The following is a 16,246-nucleotide window of genomic DNA, read 5'->3' as shown; positions in this document are numbered from 1 at the left end:
TAAAAACTTAAAACACTTTTTAAAAAAAGGGGGGACTTATGAAAAATTCAGCTAATAGGATACTCAATGGGGAAAGACTGAAAGCCCTAAGATCAGAAAAAGACAAGAATGCCTACTTTCACCACTGCTGCACAGTACTGCTATGCACTGGAAGTCCTAGACAGAGCAAGTAGGCAAGAAAAAGAAATAAAAGGTATCCAAACTGGAAAAGAAGAAGTAAAACTATCTCTATTTTCATATGACATGACCCTATATATATAGAATATCCCAAAGAATCCACAAGAAAACTAGAAGAACTAATTAACAAATTTAGCAAAGTTACGGTATACAAGAGCAACACACAAAAATCAGTTGTGTTTCTATACAGCAGCAATGAAGAATCAGAAAAAGAAATTAAGAAAATAATCCCATTTATAATAGCATCCAAAAGAATAAAATACCTAGGAAATAAGAACCATGCAGGTGAAAGACTAAAAATTATAAAATCATGCTGGAATAAAGACTACCTAAATAAATAAAAGACATCTTGTGTTCCTAGACTGGAAGACAATATTGGCAAGAGAGCAATACTCCTCAAAGTGATATACAGATTCAATGTAATCCCTATCAAATTTCCAACAGCCCCCCTACTCGGAAATGGAAAAGCTAATCCTCAAATTCATATAGAATTGCAAGGGACCCTGAATAGTAAAAACAAGTTGAAAAAGAAGAATGAAATTAAACTCACACTTCCCAATTTTAAACCTTACCCAAAGTTATAGTAATAAAAACAGCTTGGTACTGGCATAAGAATAGACTAATGGAATAAAGAGTCCTCAGATCAACAGATTTTTGACAAGGGTGCCAAGTCTACTCAATGGAGAAAGGATAGTCTGTTCAACAAGTGGTGCTGGGACAACTAGACAGCCACATGCAAAAGAATGAAGTTGGACCCTTACCTCCAACACTTACCTCCTTATCTATTCTATTCGATAGTTAGAATAATTTTAAAATTTTCAAAAAAGAAAATAAGTGTTGGCAGGGATGTGGAAAAACTGGAATCTTCATACATTGCTGGTGAGAGTGTAAAATGGTGTAGCTGCTAAGGAGATAATTTGGCAGCTCATCAAAAAGTTAAACACAGAATTATCCTATAACCAAGCAATTCTACTCTTAGGTATATGTCCAAAAGAACTGAAAGGTGGAAATAATCCAAGTGTCCATTGGTGATGAATGGATAAACCAAGTATGTTTTAACCATACAACAGAATATTATTAACCTATAAAAAGGAAAGAAGTACCAATTCATGCTACAAGATGGATCAGCCTTGAAAACATTATGCTAAGTGAAAAAAGCCAGATGCAAAAGGATTACACTTATAGGAGGTTCCCAGAATAGGCAAATTCATAGAGACAGAGAGAAGATTAGAGGTTACCAGGGACTGGGGGGAGGCAAAATGTGGAGTTACTGCTTCATGGTAACAGAGTTTCTGTTGGGGTGATAAACGAGCTTTGAAAATAAAATAGATAGCGGTGATGGTTGCACAATATTTTGAATGTAATTAATGATATTAAATTATACACTTAAAATAGTTAAAATGGCAAGATTTTATTCTATATATTTTACCACAATAAAAAACATGGTTATAATATATGAAACCTTCCATAGCCAAGCACTCAATAACAATATAATCAAACACTTGATTTTAAGACTTGAGGTTCATTTGAAAGCTGACCAAGAGCACAGGAAAATGTTCCAAAGGGGGAACAAGTCATCCTCCCAGTCTAAATGCCTGAGCATCTGTTTCTTGCTCCTTGGCATTCTACCTTCTGCACAGCCAAGCAGCTGCTCTAGAATTTGTTCGCTGAGATGCTGGTACATTCTGGAATCCTGCCCTTGGCACAGTATCTTAGAGTTCCTTATTTGGCAGCTTCCTCCCTGTCCACAGTTCCCAGGGGCAGTGGAAGGGACAGAATACACCCCCAAGATTCATCTGCATGGGTATTTGGACCTGAAGGGCAGATGCCACCTCCATGCAACTCACGTTTACACCATGGCCTCTATGTGAGGGAGGTCCGGTGTGCCCACATAGCCTTCTCTGTCAACTGCAGAGGACACACAGCCACACGCTTTGACAGGTCCTCCCACTCCGAACAACCACTGCCACAGACAACATGGGCCTCTGCTAGAGTGGTGACCACATCCAACATAATGGGAGTTCTGAAGGCTGCTGTGGAGAAGAGCTGGTTGTCCCAGGCAATTACAGAAGGCAGCAGTGGGAGGCACATGAAACCACAGCAGGCAGGGCTGGGCTAGCGGTGGGGGCACCGCGTGCCTGTCTCCTGTCTGTCAAAGTAATGCTCATCGTTACCAGTGACCTAGTTAACCAACAGAGCAGACAGGAAAACCATGAACGAATATTTAAAAGTAAGGCGTGACATTTTTCTGTAACTCAGCTTTCATTTCATTGCGGTGGATTCTACATTAGACGGTAGATACTGGAATACGCTACAAGTCAGTGCCCTTTTCAGAGCTGGAGACTGAGGACAGGGAAGCAAACCAGCCTTCCCAGGACTACAGAGCTGACAGGGAGGGGCTGGGACCAGCGCCAGGATGCCAGGTTCCTAGGCCAGGGCTCATCCTAAGACACATGACCTCTTATTGAAATGTCCACTGTGTGTGGACATCAAAAGTTACTAGGTATGTTTTCCTGGTTACCAAGGCTCTTCTTATGGTTTAACGTTTAGAAGTGACATAGGATATGATGTCAGAAACATTTATTAATAATTCACAATTAGAGTAACACATATTTAAATAAATGGCCTAGCTCATTGCTAATATCCAGGCTGGTATCAAAGCCACAAATAAAAACACTAACCATCTAACTGTGCCCCATAATTAACGAATGAAATGATACAGCCTGAAAGATTCAGAAGGCAGCAGAGGACAACAGGAGAACCTGAGGAGAATGGGTAAAAATCTGAAATTATCTCATGACTCCTTGCTTAAAAACTTCAATGATTCCAAACTGCTTACAGGACAAAGCCCAGACTAAATGAAGGTATTGATAAGTGGACATGTCCAGCTCTCTGTCCCCAGACCCCTCCACAGAGCTCATTCCAACAAGGTGTCTGCACACCGTCCCAGCACTGTTCGGTGGTCCTATAGCTGGAGTGCATTGCCCTTGCCTTTCTACTTTTGAGGGCCCACCAGTTTAGCCATCCCCTCCTTCCTAAGCAGTATCAGTTCTGGAATCTGCATTCCAGAAGTGTGGTCTAGTCCATTGCCACAACTGATGAGAAGCATCATGGATATCACCCCTTGCTCATTATCTCATGACTTTGTCCTGACAATTATCCAAGGAAACCCAGATTTGTTGTCTTCTCCAAATAACTCACTGAAGCCACAGCTAAATAATTCACTGATTCAGACATTTAGTTTAGGCTGAAGAACACTTGCTAAACACAATTCTTTTACATAGATTAGGTATGCAAGAAATGACAGATTTTTTTTTTTTTCCCTGACTAGTAGGAGAGGAGACAGATGAATTGGGACAAATTTAAATAACTGGGAACAAAGTACAGAGGAAAAGACCAGAATGGTGGAGTTACTGAAGATGAAATGTATTCTATAATTTCTAAAACAAGATTATTTTATAATAAACCATAATGGAAAAGAATGTGAAAATGAATATATGTATCTGTTAAAAAAAAAAAAAAGAAAAGAAGGACATTAATTTCTTAAGATAGTTTCACAGCAAGTAGAGAACCACAGCATCTTTTCCGGCCTAGAATTATTTCAGGAAAGATCCAGTGAATTGCCAGTGCAGATACATGTGGAACTTGGCTCTGCTAAGCAACACAGAGACAAAAGCCCTGGGCCTCACTCATCTCCCCAGCACAGGCATCCGCAGGGCTGCCTTTTCAATAAACTCTTCTCCTCACGCCAGCTGACTAGCTAGGTTTTCCAGTAAATGAACTTTCTGACCGAACTGAATTAATCACCTCAGTTTTTAATTTTTGTGTTTTGCATTTACTGTTTATAAAGATACCACATACAGTAGGCAGACTAAATGCCGAATATAATCAAACAGAAAGTTCAAAACTATGACCTAAAAACTTGCCATGAATCCACACTCTGTGCATCCCTCTTTATTGGAAATGATGAGAACATCCAGTGCAGGTCTTCCTTCATTGCTGTTCCCAGTGCCAGGGCTGTTGCAGAGCCTGATAAACCATGAGACCAGACCTGGGTCAGCTTTTCATTCTGATTCCTTCTTGGTGAAAGAGGGAGGCGGGATGAAAAAACACCAAACGCAGGACAAGACAGAGAAGTGCAGATTAAGAAGTTATGAAGAAACTTTATGTAAAACTGCAATGTCCTCAGGACAGAGCCATGCTGCTTTTTGTTTTATCACTTCCAAATGTTGTATCAAATATATGGTAGCCACAGACTTAGTAACGAAAGAGCAGGAGTTCTGAGGCAGGAAAGGTTAGCACATCAGACACTGGAAATGATTTGAGGGACTCTGCCAAACCCATCTGAGGGACTCTGATTCCTCTCCCAGCCTCCTCCACCACGTGCCCTCCCACAGCGGATGGTGGACGGCCACAGCTACGCAGCAGATGGGGCCTAACCGCAGCCCACATGCCCGCTCCAGGGGCCCAGCACAGAGGGAGCTGGCACACTGCACTAAGCACGGCTGCTCCCTGAGGAAATCACGGCAAATCCTCTCTCTAGCACCCCAACTGCAGTTTAAGTCACCAAAACCCATTTCCACGTAATGACTTTAATAGCATCTGCAACAGAAACCACAGATGAATGGAGGGAGATTTTCTTGCATTTTCGTTTTCCCCAGAAATTTAACTCATTCCTACCTATGCTTGAGCTTCAACTACACAGCTCAGAATTCTTCTCTAAATATGAAACATGTGTTTTACCTCAAAAGGACAATCTCTTATGAAATTAGGTTCTCCCTGCAGGGAAGGAGAATGAGGCAGCTAACTAGCACAAAGCCCTGCCCCTCCTGTGGGTGGGTCTTCCCAGCCTAACTGCTCAGGGATCACCGTGTCCTCTGCCCCCAAGCCAGCCTCCTGATTCATGACCATGGCATCTGCTGTTCCCAGCATGGACGCCACAGGGCTCACTAAGACTTGTTGATGACAGTCAGGACCAACCACATAAGAAACACACTTTCATGGGAAAGAATGGTGACCTCAGTGGTCACTGAGGAATTTTATTCTACTCACAGCTGTTGGTGCATTCATCCTGACCTCTCCCATTCTATCACAGCTTTTAGGGGAAGGTCACGTTGTATATACATGGTAGTAGCGATTGGTTATTTGAAATTGCAAGGGCCCTCTCAAACTACATGGCCACCACTAGAATTAACAGATAAAATTCCTACATTTCCCATGTCCTACAAAACCCATGTTCTTGCTTCAGCCTCAGCACAACTGTGGGACATAGAAGAGCTCATCTCAGCCACAGACACCTTCATTGGAGGATGGGAGAGGAGGGTCTCAGATCCTACCAGCCTGAGGCCTATATGCAATCTTACCCACTTTCATGAGAACAGGCTAAGTTTGCCTTTATAGTATGAGGGTTTCTCAAGCCCCAAGGCAGACAAGATCTGCAGTGTTCTGGAGTCACTAAGCCTATCAAAAGAAGTGATTAGTAACCTGCAGAATTTCCTAGTTGCAGCTAGAAAGTGGCATGTCTCTGTGTCATTACTTAAAGTGATTAAAAGTTAGACCAGAAGGAAAAAGTGACAAATCATGTATATTTAAAATATCCCATAGCAAAAGATGAACACTTTTTTCCCAAAATGGAAAAGGCTGAGCTTAAAGGAGTCTATGCCTATGTAGACACACAGAACAAAATTATTTAAAAACAGGTTTAAAAGACATACAGTCTCTTGCATGCCTTGATGTTAAGTGTGGGTTGCCACCAATGAAACAGTCTCTCCAAAATGGAGCCTGAATCTGATGGAGCCTCTAGAGGTACAAACCGACCTACAAGAGTACCAGGGCAGAGAGCAGGCAGTTCACCACCTGCTGGGAGCTGGGGAAACCAAGTCAGGAAGATACAAGCTGCAAAATCTTGACAGAGGAACAATTTAGTTTTTTCATCAAATAAACTTCAAAGGAAAAAGATGACAGAGGAAAGAAAGCTATGCATTAAAGGCACTTCACTAAATGCAACACACGGGCCTCATGAGGATCCTGATCTGAATAAACATGTAACACATTTTCCTAAATGAGGTAACAAGGGAAATGTGAGCACTGGCTTGATGTCTGATGATACCAAGGAATTTACTTTTTACTTTTTTAAGGTGAGTATGGTATTGTGCTGATTTTTTTAAACGGTTCTTATCTTTTAAAGCTACATACTGAAATATTTATGAATGAAATGATATAACGTCTAGGTATTTGCTACATAATTATTAAAAAAGGAAAAAGAAAAGGCCACTGTGTTGTCCAGCATTAACACAGGAAGATAAGTTGCAAGTATTTCTATCAAACATTGTTTACATTTCAACTTCCTGGACAAAAAGTGGCAAGCCTCCGCAAGAACCTGTGTTGAGCACTTGAGAGCAAGTGCCCTCAACTGTACATGCCCAGGTAGTGCACACACAGATGGCACACACATACAGGTGCTGCACACGTGTGCACACAGTACACACGCCACACATGCATACATGTACGTGTACAGAGCCCACCTGGACACACACATCGTGCACATACACAGCCTACATGTGCATCTGAGCCCACATATACAGACATACACACACATACAACAGACATAGGCAGCTGCCAAGACCACTGTGTGTGCACAGGAATGCTATGTGTGTCTGCATGCCACAAAACGCAAGGACTCAGAATGGGCACCGCCCTTCCTCAAGCTATAGGGAGCTGAGCAAATCAGGTGGATGTCCCAGCATTTCCGTGCAGGTGACAGACAAGCATAAATCAGTGGAGAGTTGTTTTTAGGCAAGAAAGAGAAGTGAGTTGCCTGCAGGGGAGGACATGACACTACGAATGCATGTTACCTGTCTCAGTTCCTGGGTGTCCCCCTCGGAAATTAACGGTTCGCTCATCTGTAGCTGAAGTGGCCTCCCTTCCTGGTTCCCTGAGGAGGGCTCACAGTGCATGGCTCGGTCCAAAAGCCCAGATGCTGAAATGGAAAGTCAAACAGGGTGGCATCTTCTAGAAGGTGTGAACAACGCAAGGGCATTCAGAACTTTACAAAAAGTGTTTAAGACCATCAGAGCTCTTTGGGTTGACGAAGTGTTTTCCCAGGCATTTACTGGTTTAGAGCTTCTGTGTTTGCAGGAGCGGTGAGTCCACCTCTCTGAACCTCTGCTGAGCTGACTGAATGTGGGACCTGCCTGAGCCTTGCCTTCTACCCCAGTCCAGGGCTGCTTCCTTACCCCACACTGATCAGAGTGTGCAACACTGTAAATACTCAGGATCTAGTTCTATAACTGGCTTTTAGAAGAAAGATGCTTTATCCAGGAGTGATTTTTTTCTTTTTGAGAGGACAATAGACTGGAGTATGAAACATAATACTTGTTGAGCCCTGGTGAAATGTACATGAAATACACTACTAGGAACTGCATTACCATCTGATTACCCCACAAAACACTGTGGTTCTAGAGAGCACATGAAATGGTCAGCTAGTCAGGTCAAGCAAAGTTGAATGTGGAGCTGTACTGAGGTAGGGGTGAGCCAGACTGCTGCACGTGGCAAGGCATTGCTCAGGGGTGTTTCCATTCACACATCTATGCCTGGGTAGTCTTGCTAAAAAGCAGAAGAGCAGCTTGGCAAGGAACAGTGAAAATCCTTTATTTAAAGAGCTGCCTCCATCTGCAACCCTGGCACTGTAAGGCCCAGATAAGAGCATAGCTTAGAGTCTGTCACCTGCTTTTCTCCATAATACAGACCACCTCAGATGTGTCAATATAGCCATGTTTATTTATTAGGATGCTGGAAAGCATTCTGGGGTGAGAACCAGCAGTGTGGATTCCAGCACCAACTCCTTTGAGCAGATTTCTCTGTTTCAGCAAAATGGGAGGGCAAAAGCAGGACACCCCACTTCCTTCCTAGGACCCTAGTGGCAGTCAGCAGAGCTGCCTTTCATCCGAGCAGCCTGGAGCAACTGATAAATGCATTGTTAGGAAAGGAAATCCATCTTGGGGTAAAGGTCTTGCTGGGCCTGAACAGCAGGAACCCAGGTGGTGAATCCAGGACACACCAACTGCACAAGCCCCTCCTCCCCAGGGAGAGACCAGCCACCTCCAACAGGTACACAAACATCCCCTTATTCTTATTTCTCAAAAAATTTCTTACAAATTAACACTCCCTGAGATTACCTAGCTGAGCAAAGAAGACGTGATGACAAGAAAGCATGTTTCTTGGGATCCTAGAGAGGAAAAGGGTCTTGGCCAGATGGAGTGAGTTCAGGAACCAGTTGATGCGAAGCAAAACCTGCATGAAGGCAAGACCCGAGGGTTCCAAACTGTGCGCCTGAGCCCTCCCCAGGCCCATCTCCACTGGGAAGGAGGCCCTCTGTGAGAGTCTTCGTGCCCTTTAACTGTGCACCACTGTGAGAAGTGCTTCCTACACAGAACTGCTACACCCGTACAAGCACCTTGGAGGTCTGAAAAAGTTTCACAAGACAAAAACCTTAGTACACACCATGTACTCAGATGTGCTTTTCTATTCTATTCTTTATATAAAAGCTGGTTGCAACCAACCAAATTGATTTCACAACCTGTGTCCTGGAATCTCCAAAGTGCCACTACTTCAACATCCTAAGGGCTTATTAATTAGCACAGAACTTTCCATAGCATACAACTCACTGTCGGTTGGTCTTACATGATCTAAATGTCACTAACATGTTACATAATGAAAAGCACTTTTCTAAAACAGCAATAGAACACCATCAGAGCTAAACTAGACAACAGAGGACATGTTTTACTAGATATTATTAGCCTAAAGGAAAGGCCAACTAACACACCTGACGTTAAAACATTATCAGTGATAACATGATGGCAAAGCACACTTCACTTGTCTATGTTAACAGTGGTTCTATGGCCTAATGGGTGGAAGCAAACTCCCCATTCAGGCTACACCCTCCTCTTTCCTAGTCTGCTCCTGATCCTGCAGACTCCTGTTCCAGCCACCCCGGCACCCTGGCCCCAGCATGCTATTCCTGCCCACCTTGCCCCCGCTCTGCACATGTCATACAGACAGATGTCCCCTAGCCCAAGTTTGGAGACATGTTCTCCACTCAGCCCTTCCATTAGCAGCAATCTTCCCTCATCTGTCCTGGTACCATTCAGTTTACACACCTTTGACAGTCACTTGCTTGGTACTGCACTGCTATTTATCTTTTTCAGCATCTTTTCAAACTGGGATCTCCCCAGCTAGCTTCTCTGAGAGCACGGCCCATGTCTAATTCACACTTGTGCCCAGCACTGTGCTCCTGCACTGTCACTCTGGTTTCCATTTCAACACCTACAGCTGTATTACAGTTAGAGACATACTATTTTTGAATGTTTAACAAATGGGATTACTTAAACAACCAGAAAACCAAAACTGAGGATTTTTCTTCCTGGAACATACTAATAAGAGATGTTTTTCACAACGAGCTGGGGGATCAGCAGGATCCTGCCTAATACAAAACTTGGCCACCCCCGTGAACTTTGTGTTGAGACTTGGGTTGCTGACTCAGTTACTTCAATGCTTTGAAATATCTTCTGAAAAAATTAATTTAGTTCAGTATAAGATGGTTTTTGTCTCAAAAGTCATTAGTTATCTCAGTTAAACAAAATAATCACAAATTGTTCAAGCTACATGCTACCTTACAGATGATTCCACTTTCCAAGAACAAGGAGGCATCGAGGGAAACCCTGAGTAAGGACTGCGCTGGCAGGGGCAGCACTGGGACGCCAGTCTCCTTTGTGCATCAGACATAGACTCCTGACCTCATTGCAAGTTCAGACCAAAGACTACCAGGGCCTGACCTGGAAGCAGAAAAACCGCTCCAAGCCTGTCCAGCCTTGAGCAAATCTTTCTCCCTGTCTCTGGGCCCCGTACGCCTCACTGATGACACAGGAAAATGCCTACTCTACCCAGAGATGGATACAGCAGCTTATATAACTGGGGTGGGAAGCCCTTTCAGAAAAAAAACACAAAACGCCCCATGTCCTCAATACAACAGGAAGTGTAACAAAGAGAAAACTGAAATGGAGAGAGACAGCAGTCTCAACTGACTCATGGGTCCTTGGAAGGGATCAAGTGGGTGAGGGCCAAGCAGCTCTCTGGGGGTCTGTCGATAGTCAGGGGGTCACCATGTCCTAATAAACTAATAACATGGGGCTTGTCTGAAGTCAGTGCAGTGCTTGTGTCCTAGTGACCACATGGAGGGGTCTGTTGGTGGTCAACCTGATACCCATATCTAGTGACCACATGAAGTCTGTTGGTGGTCAGCATGGTGCTGTGTCCCAGGGTCAGAACTTTACTATTTCAAAAGATGATCTTAAATTAATGACCCTATGCAGAGACTTCAATGCCTCAGAAGTTTATTTATCATTACACAGAGATGCGCCTGCCTTCTGGTTACCTGGGCCTGTCCTGGGTGCTGGAGATGGGGTGAGAAAAGACAGACTTGTGTCTGATTCTGGAGCACACATCCCAGTGTGGGAAGTTGAAAAGCAAACCAGAGGGTACCAGCACCAGAGGGCAAGTGCTAAGCAAGATTTCTATAGGATCAGTGAATGGGAAACTAGTCCTCTTAAATTAGGTGGTCAGAGAAGGCCCCTCTCAGAAGGCGACAGTTCGCAAACAGTGAAAACAAAAATCAGTACCAAAAAAACTCTTTAAAAATGCTATGCACGGACCTTGCTCTTATATAATAAGAGCTTTGTGGGCTTCCTCCCAAAACCCATCACCCCAGTGGATCATGAGACAACATGACACAAAGTCCAACTAGGGGAGTCTACAAAAACCTGACCACCACTCCTAAAGACCATCAAGATCATCAAAGCAAAGAGAGTCTGAGAAACTGTAACAGTCAAGAAGAGTCCAAGGAGATGAAATGCCGAAATATCATGTGGGATCCTGGATGGGATTCTGGAACAGTAAAACATAAGGAAATCTGAATAAAATATGGACTTTAGTGAATAAAGGTGTATCAGTACAGGCTCATTAGTTGTGACAATGAACGATACTAATGTAAGATGACAAGAATAGGGAAAACTGGGTGTGGGAGACATGGGAACTCTCTGTACTATCCTCACAACTTTTTCTCAAGTCTGAAACTATTCTAAAATTTAAAAGATTATTTTAAAGATACTATGCAGAAAAACAGCAATTTGCAACTGCTCTTCCTTAAGGTGGGATCTGCCCACCTGTATCATTTCCAGCCCTTGAAGCCCAGGAGACTCTCTTCCTCCCCCAGTCCTGGCCTGGCCACCCCAGGCCCTCAACCTGTCTACTCTATACATTACTACAGAGGTCTCTGGAAAGTTCTTCTAGGACACTGGTCCCCTGTTACTAGACCGCCACCTTCTGGCCACACACAATTTACCAAAATAGCTCATCGAGGAGAGAAATTGTTACTGAGAGGTCAAAGTCATGGTTTCTACCTCCACTGTTTCTGTAGTTTCCAGTGCAGAACAGTAAAAACAGAGGTGCTGACAGATGCAACAACAAGAGAGGTAACAATGAGAAGTAAGTTCTCATTGCTGGGCTTGTGCAGGATTACTGTGAAGTTCCAAGCAAATGAGATACCATCTTGCTTATTGAACTCAGCATGCCGGCTTCTTCCAAACATAACTCCTTGTCACCTGTACCTCTCCAAATCCACAGCTGTAAGGTACACCTGCCTCGCCTACGCAGGGAGGCTTCACCAGGGGAGGATGGCACTTCATGCTCAATCCAGACTCAGACACACTGTAGGGATCCTACCCACAGGCTAAAGTTAGCACTGAGATGAAAACCCATCTGTCACCGTGGATGCGGCTCAGCTCATTCCATACATCTGTTACTGTGATGGGTGAGGCCATAGTCCCCAGTTATTCAATCCAACCCTAATCTAGGTGTTACTGGGAAGGTATTTGTAGACGTGGTGAAGGCTCTCAGTCAATTGACTTTAGTGAAGGGAGCCTGTCCTAGACAATCTGGTGGGCCTGGTTCAATCAGCTGAAAAACCTTAAAAGTATATCTGCAGCTTCCTTGAGGAGAAAGACGGTCAGCCTCTGGTCAGCAGCCTCAGCTTGTGCACAAGAGGTTCATTTTCCCCTTCCTGATGGGTGGCCCTGCAGAATTTGCACTCACTCAGCTTCCTGCAGTCTGATTATGGCTGCAGAGGCCCTGGCACTCACTCCCTCCTCTCTAGGCCCATCTGCCACCTGTATGCTTGGAGTCAGAGCTTACCATCCCATCTTCCTCGGGACCCACCCTCCATGACAGCAAGGCACAGCAAGCTTGCACCCTTCTCACTTGTACAGTGTGACTTTCTGTGACACACGTGACATGCTCGCATCTGCCATCTCATTTGTAACATTCTATGTCGTGTTCTTTCTCTGAAACCACCATGCCTAACATAAAACCCACGAATATGGTAGAGCTCCATAAGAAGAAGGATTGTTTTCAGGACTGTAGGTACCTGGCACCATGCCTGGCACAGAGGGATTCTCCAACAGCACTGTCAGAACCAACAGCCCACAGTGCTCTGCATCTGGTCCCACCAGCCAGGGCCTCCTCCCTCCTCTCACTGCTGAGGCTCCTCCCAGAGGAAAACAGCAGTGAGGGGGACTCAGAGATTTGGGGTATCAGAGAGGCTACCCAGCTGAGCTTGCAAATGGCCTTTCCTGAAGGGCCCTTCTGGTCAGGATCTTATGTTGGCTGGTACAGTGTACCCTTCTTGGCCCTTTTATGGGCCAGCTTCTGAGCCCTGCCTTGAATGAGGGGCCAAAGAAAAATCTGGAAATGTTAAGTTTCTAAATTAAGAAAGTAAGTTTCTAAATTAAGTTTTTACATTAACATTTCCAACATTTTGATACTTATGGGACCAGATCTATTATCAAGCAATTTCTTTTTGAAACTTGAGGTCATCTAGAATAACATCAAAATATTCATATGTTAGGGAAACAGATTACATATTGGAATTGAAATCAATCACTTAAGAGGAAAAAAGAAAAGGAACTGGAATAGTAACAAACATATCTCTTACTTTATTTTTTGTTTTTGGTTTTGGTTTTTCTTTGCGGTACGCGGGCCTCTCACTGTTGTGGCCTCTCCCGCTGCAGAGCACAGGCTCCGGACGCACGGGCCCAGGCACTCCGTGGCATGTGGGATCTTCCCAGACTGGGGCACGAACCCATGTCCCCTGCATTGGCAGGCGGACTCTCAACCACTGCGCCACCAGGGAAGCCCATATCTCTTACTTTAAACAAACTCTAGCAATCGAAGTTAATAAGAAAAGACTATTACTTGTTAGAAAAATCACTATAACATAGAAGTAATGTCACCTATAATGCTAGTATTAGAATATTTTATGACTTTGGGATTCCTTAAGCAGGGCTCAAAAATAAACTTAAGGGGAAAAATGGTAAATCTGACCATAGCAAAATTAAAGATTTCTGTAATAGAAGCTGACAATCTAGGAGAAGTATTGGTAGCTTCTAAAGTCAACAAGGGATGAATATCTAGAATGAATAATGAACTACTGCAAATCAGAGAGGAAAAAAAAAAAAGCCCAGTAGGGGGGAAAAAAAAAAAAAACCAGAACAAGCAACCCACAGAGCAAAATCTGTGGGACCAAAAAGCAACTAAAAGGCATCAGATGCTCCACCTCACAATCAATCAAAAAAATAAAAATACCTTTAAGATACCACTTGACATCAGTCAGAATGGCAAAACTGAGAAGTCAGATACCACCAAGTTATTCTATGTCAGGGAGGAGGCTGGGACCTGGGGACATATCCACATGTCCTGCCACCCACACTAGAACCTCAGGCCAAACTCAGCTATACCCTCTATGCCCCACAGAGACCTAAAAGAGGATACTGCAGCCATAATGCCAAGAAAAGCAAGGGTTTCACAATACTTCTGGGATGCTAAAAAAAAAAAACACACACAGAAACTACGCTGCGTAATTTTCAAAAATTCTGATATCCAAATGCCCATCTGGAAGGTGGGCTGGGAATAACTCAATTAAGTGCCAAGAAAACCGAGTGTGATGCTGGGTCAGGGGAAGGGACTGGAGACACACCAGAGCAGGTGGGGATGATGCTAGTTAAGACCCTAAAGTGTTGGTTCTCAAATCAAACAGAGGAAAGAGGTGAAAACATCTAACTTGGAGCTTTCCTTTGTTCTGAAAGCATCACCAAAACCATTTCTGACCTATTTGAAAAGGCACAGCTCTCAAGTACATGATAAACCTGAGTGATTTGAGATTCAGGTGGCAAGTACTAAGGAAAATGGTCTGAAATTATTTTTATTTACAAACAAATAGGTAGTCACTAGTGAGCTGAAACTGGCAGTTGCTCTATGTGATGCATCACAGCAACGCACCATGGGTGTGTTGAGTTTGACTGTGACTTTAGAGGTCTTGCGCACAGATTGTTTTGATGATCACTCACCTGCGTGCCAGACTGAGTAGCCCTTCTCTGCTAGGGGAGAGGTTCTAGTGCTTCTGAGCATCAAGGCATCTTCTAAAAACTCGATCTTCTTGCTGAACTGCACTTCCAAAATGGGGATAACCTCTGGCATCTTGGCAGATATCAAACGATAAGCTATATCTGGCTTCCCAATGAACCGCTGGCGGATGCTAATTTCATAAGGTGTATGAACCTTGATGTCATCTACTTCTTCTCTTTCAAATCTGTGCATGAGCAAAGAATTTGAGTTGTGGATTTCCAACCCAGAAACAAAGACGGTGAGCCTTCCTGGTTTAACATGAGATTCTGTTTTTTGGGAAATAACAGCAGGAATTTTGATCACTATCCCTTCTTTTCCAAAAGCTTTGGAACTAGCCATTGAGGCGTCCCACTTGGGCTTTGTTTCTGATGGCATCTTCCAAAGCTTGAAGCTAAAGGGCCACCAAGAAGGAGACTCCAGTTCTGTCAGCAGCCTAAAAAAGCAAACACAACACAGAAAGTAGTCAATGAGTTAATTTTTTTTTTGAAAACTCTTTTGACTTTTATAAAGAATGTTACCATTTTATAGTTTTCTTTTCCACAAGTACTCCATGAAGCAGAAAAAGCAGGCATTATTATCCCCACATTTTAGAAAAGAAAACTGAGGCTAAGAGCAGTGGGACATTTGCCTACAGATACAAAACTAACCAGAAGTAGACACACAACAAAAACACACATCTTGTGACTAGAATATTGCTCTTTTCACACTTGACCTGGTGTAAATTTGACCAAAATAAATCCTGATCATAATCTCTAGAGAGCTGTCTAATAGAACTTTCTTCAGTAATCTGTATTGCCTAATCCAGTAATGGGGACATGTGGCTACTGGGCACCTGAAATGCAGCTAATGCAATGATGAATTGAATTTTAAACTTTTTTTTTTTTTTTGCGGTACGCGGGCCTCTCACTGTTGTGGCCTCTCCCGTTGCGGAGCACAGGGTCCGGACGCGCAGACTCAGCAGCCATGGCTTACGGGCCCAGCTGCTCCACGGCATGCGGGATCTTCCCAGACTGGGGCACGAACCTGTGTCCCCTGCATCGGCAGGCGGACTCTCAACCACTGAGCCACCAGGGAAGCCCTAAACTTAATTTTAATGTGGCTAGTGGCTACCATATTGGACAACTCTAAATTAACCACTAATAATATCCAGAGATATATCTAAAAAGACAATAAGAGAGGAAAACGGTGGAAGCAGGAAAGGAAAAGCAAAGGAACAAAGATCAAATGGAATAAACAGAAAACAAATAACAAGATGGTGGAATTATCACAACCATATTAGTAATCATACTAAATGTAAGTGGACTAAATTCTCTAATTAAAAGGCAGATTGTCAGCCTTTAAAGGCAGATGGTCAGTCTATAACAAGACACAGTTATATCTTGTCGACAAGAAGCAATGTGAAATATAAAGATACAGATACACTGAAAGTAAAGGGATTGGAAAAGTAAAGTAAAAAGAATCATGCCAAAAGTAAACTTTAAGACAAGGAGTGTTACTGGGGAAAAAGAGGGACAATGCATAATAATAAGAGGATCAATCCAAAAGAGAGACTTAA

At 43.4% G+C, this 16,246-nt stretch overlaps 1 protein-coding gene across 7 annotated transcripts in view; it reads right to left on the bottom strand.

Annotated features, from left to right (window-relative positions):
- SNAP47 (synaptosome associated protein 47) overlaps positions 1-16,246 on the bottom strand; it is a 190,289-nt gene that overhangs the window by 140,686 nt on the left and 33,357 nt on the right. For all 7 annotated transcript variants that reach the window (XR_009539724.1, XR_009539725.1, XR_009539726.1 and 4 more), the window contains 2 exons: positions 14,634-15,124; positions 7,032-7,156 (listed from right to left, as the gene is read on the bottom strand). Coding sequence is in view for 4 of the 7 variants with exons in the window: in XM_060144446.1 (XP_060000429.1) it covers positions 7,032-7,156; positions 14,634-15,124 (616 nt within the window). In the remaining 3 variants the exon portion in view is untranslated. The remainder of the gene's footprint in view (positions 1-7,031; positions 7,157-14,633; positions 15,125-16,246) is intronic.

This window comes from Lagenorhynchus albirostris, chromosome 3 (assembly GCF_949774975.1).
Source record: "Lagenorhynchus albirostris chromosome 3, mLagAlb1.1, whole genome shotgun sequence".
Taxonomy (NCBI): Eukaryota; Metazoa; Chordata; class Mammalia; order Artiodactyla; family Delphinidae; genus Lagenorhynchus; species Lagenorhynchus albirostris.
Note: the sequence above shows the minus strand (reverse complement) of the source record. Positions and strands in the feature narration are given on the sequence as shown.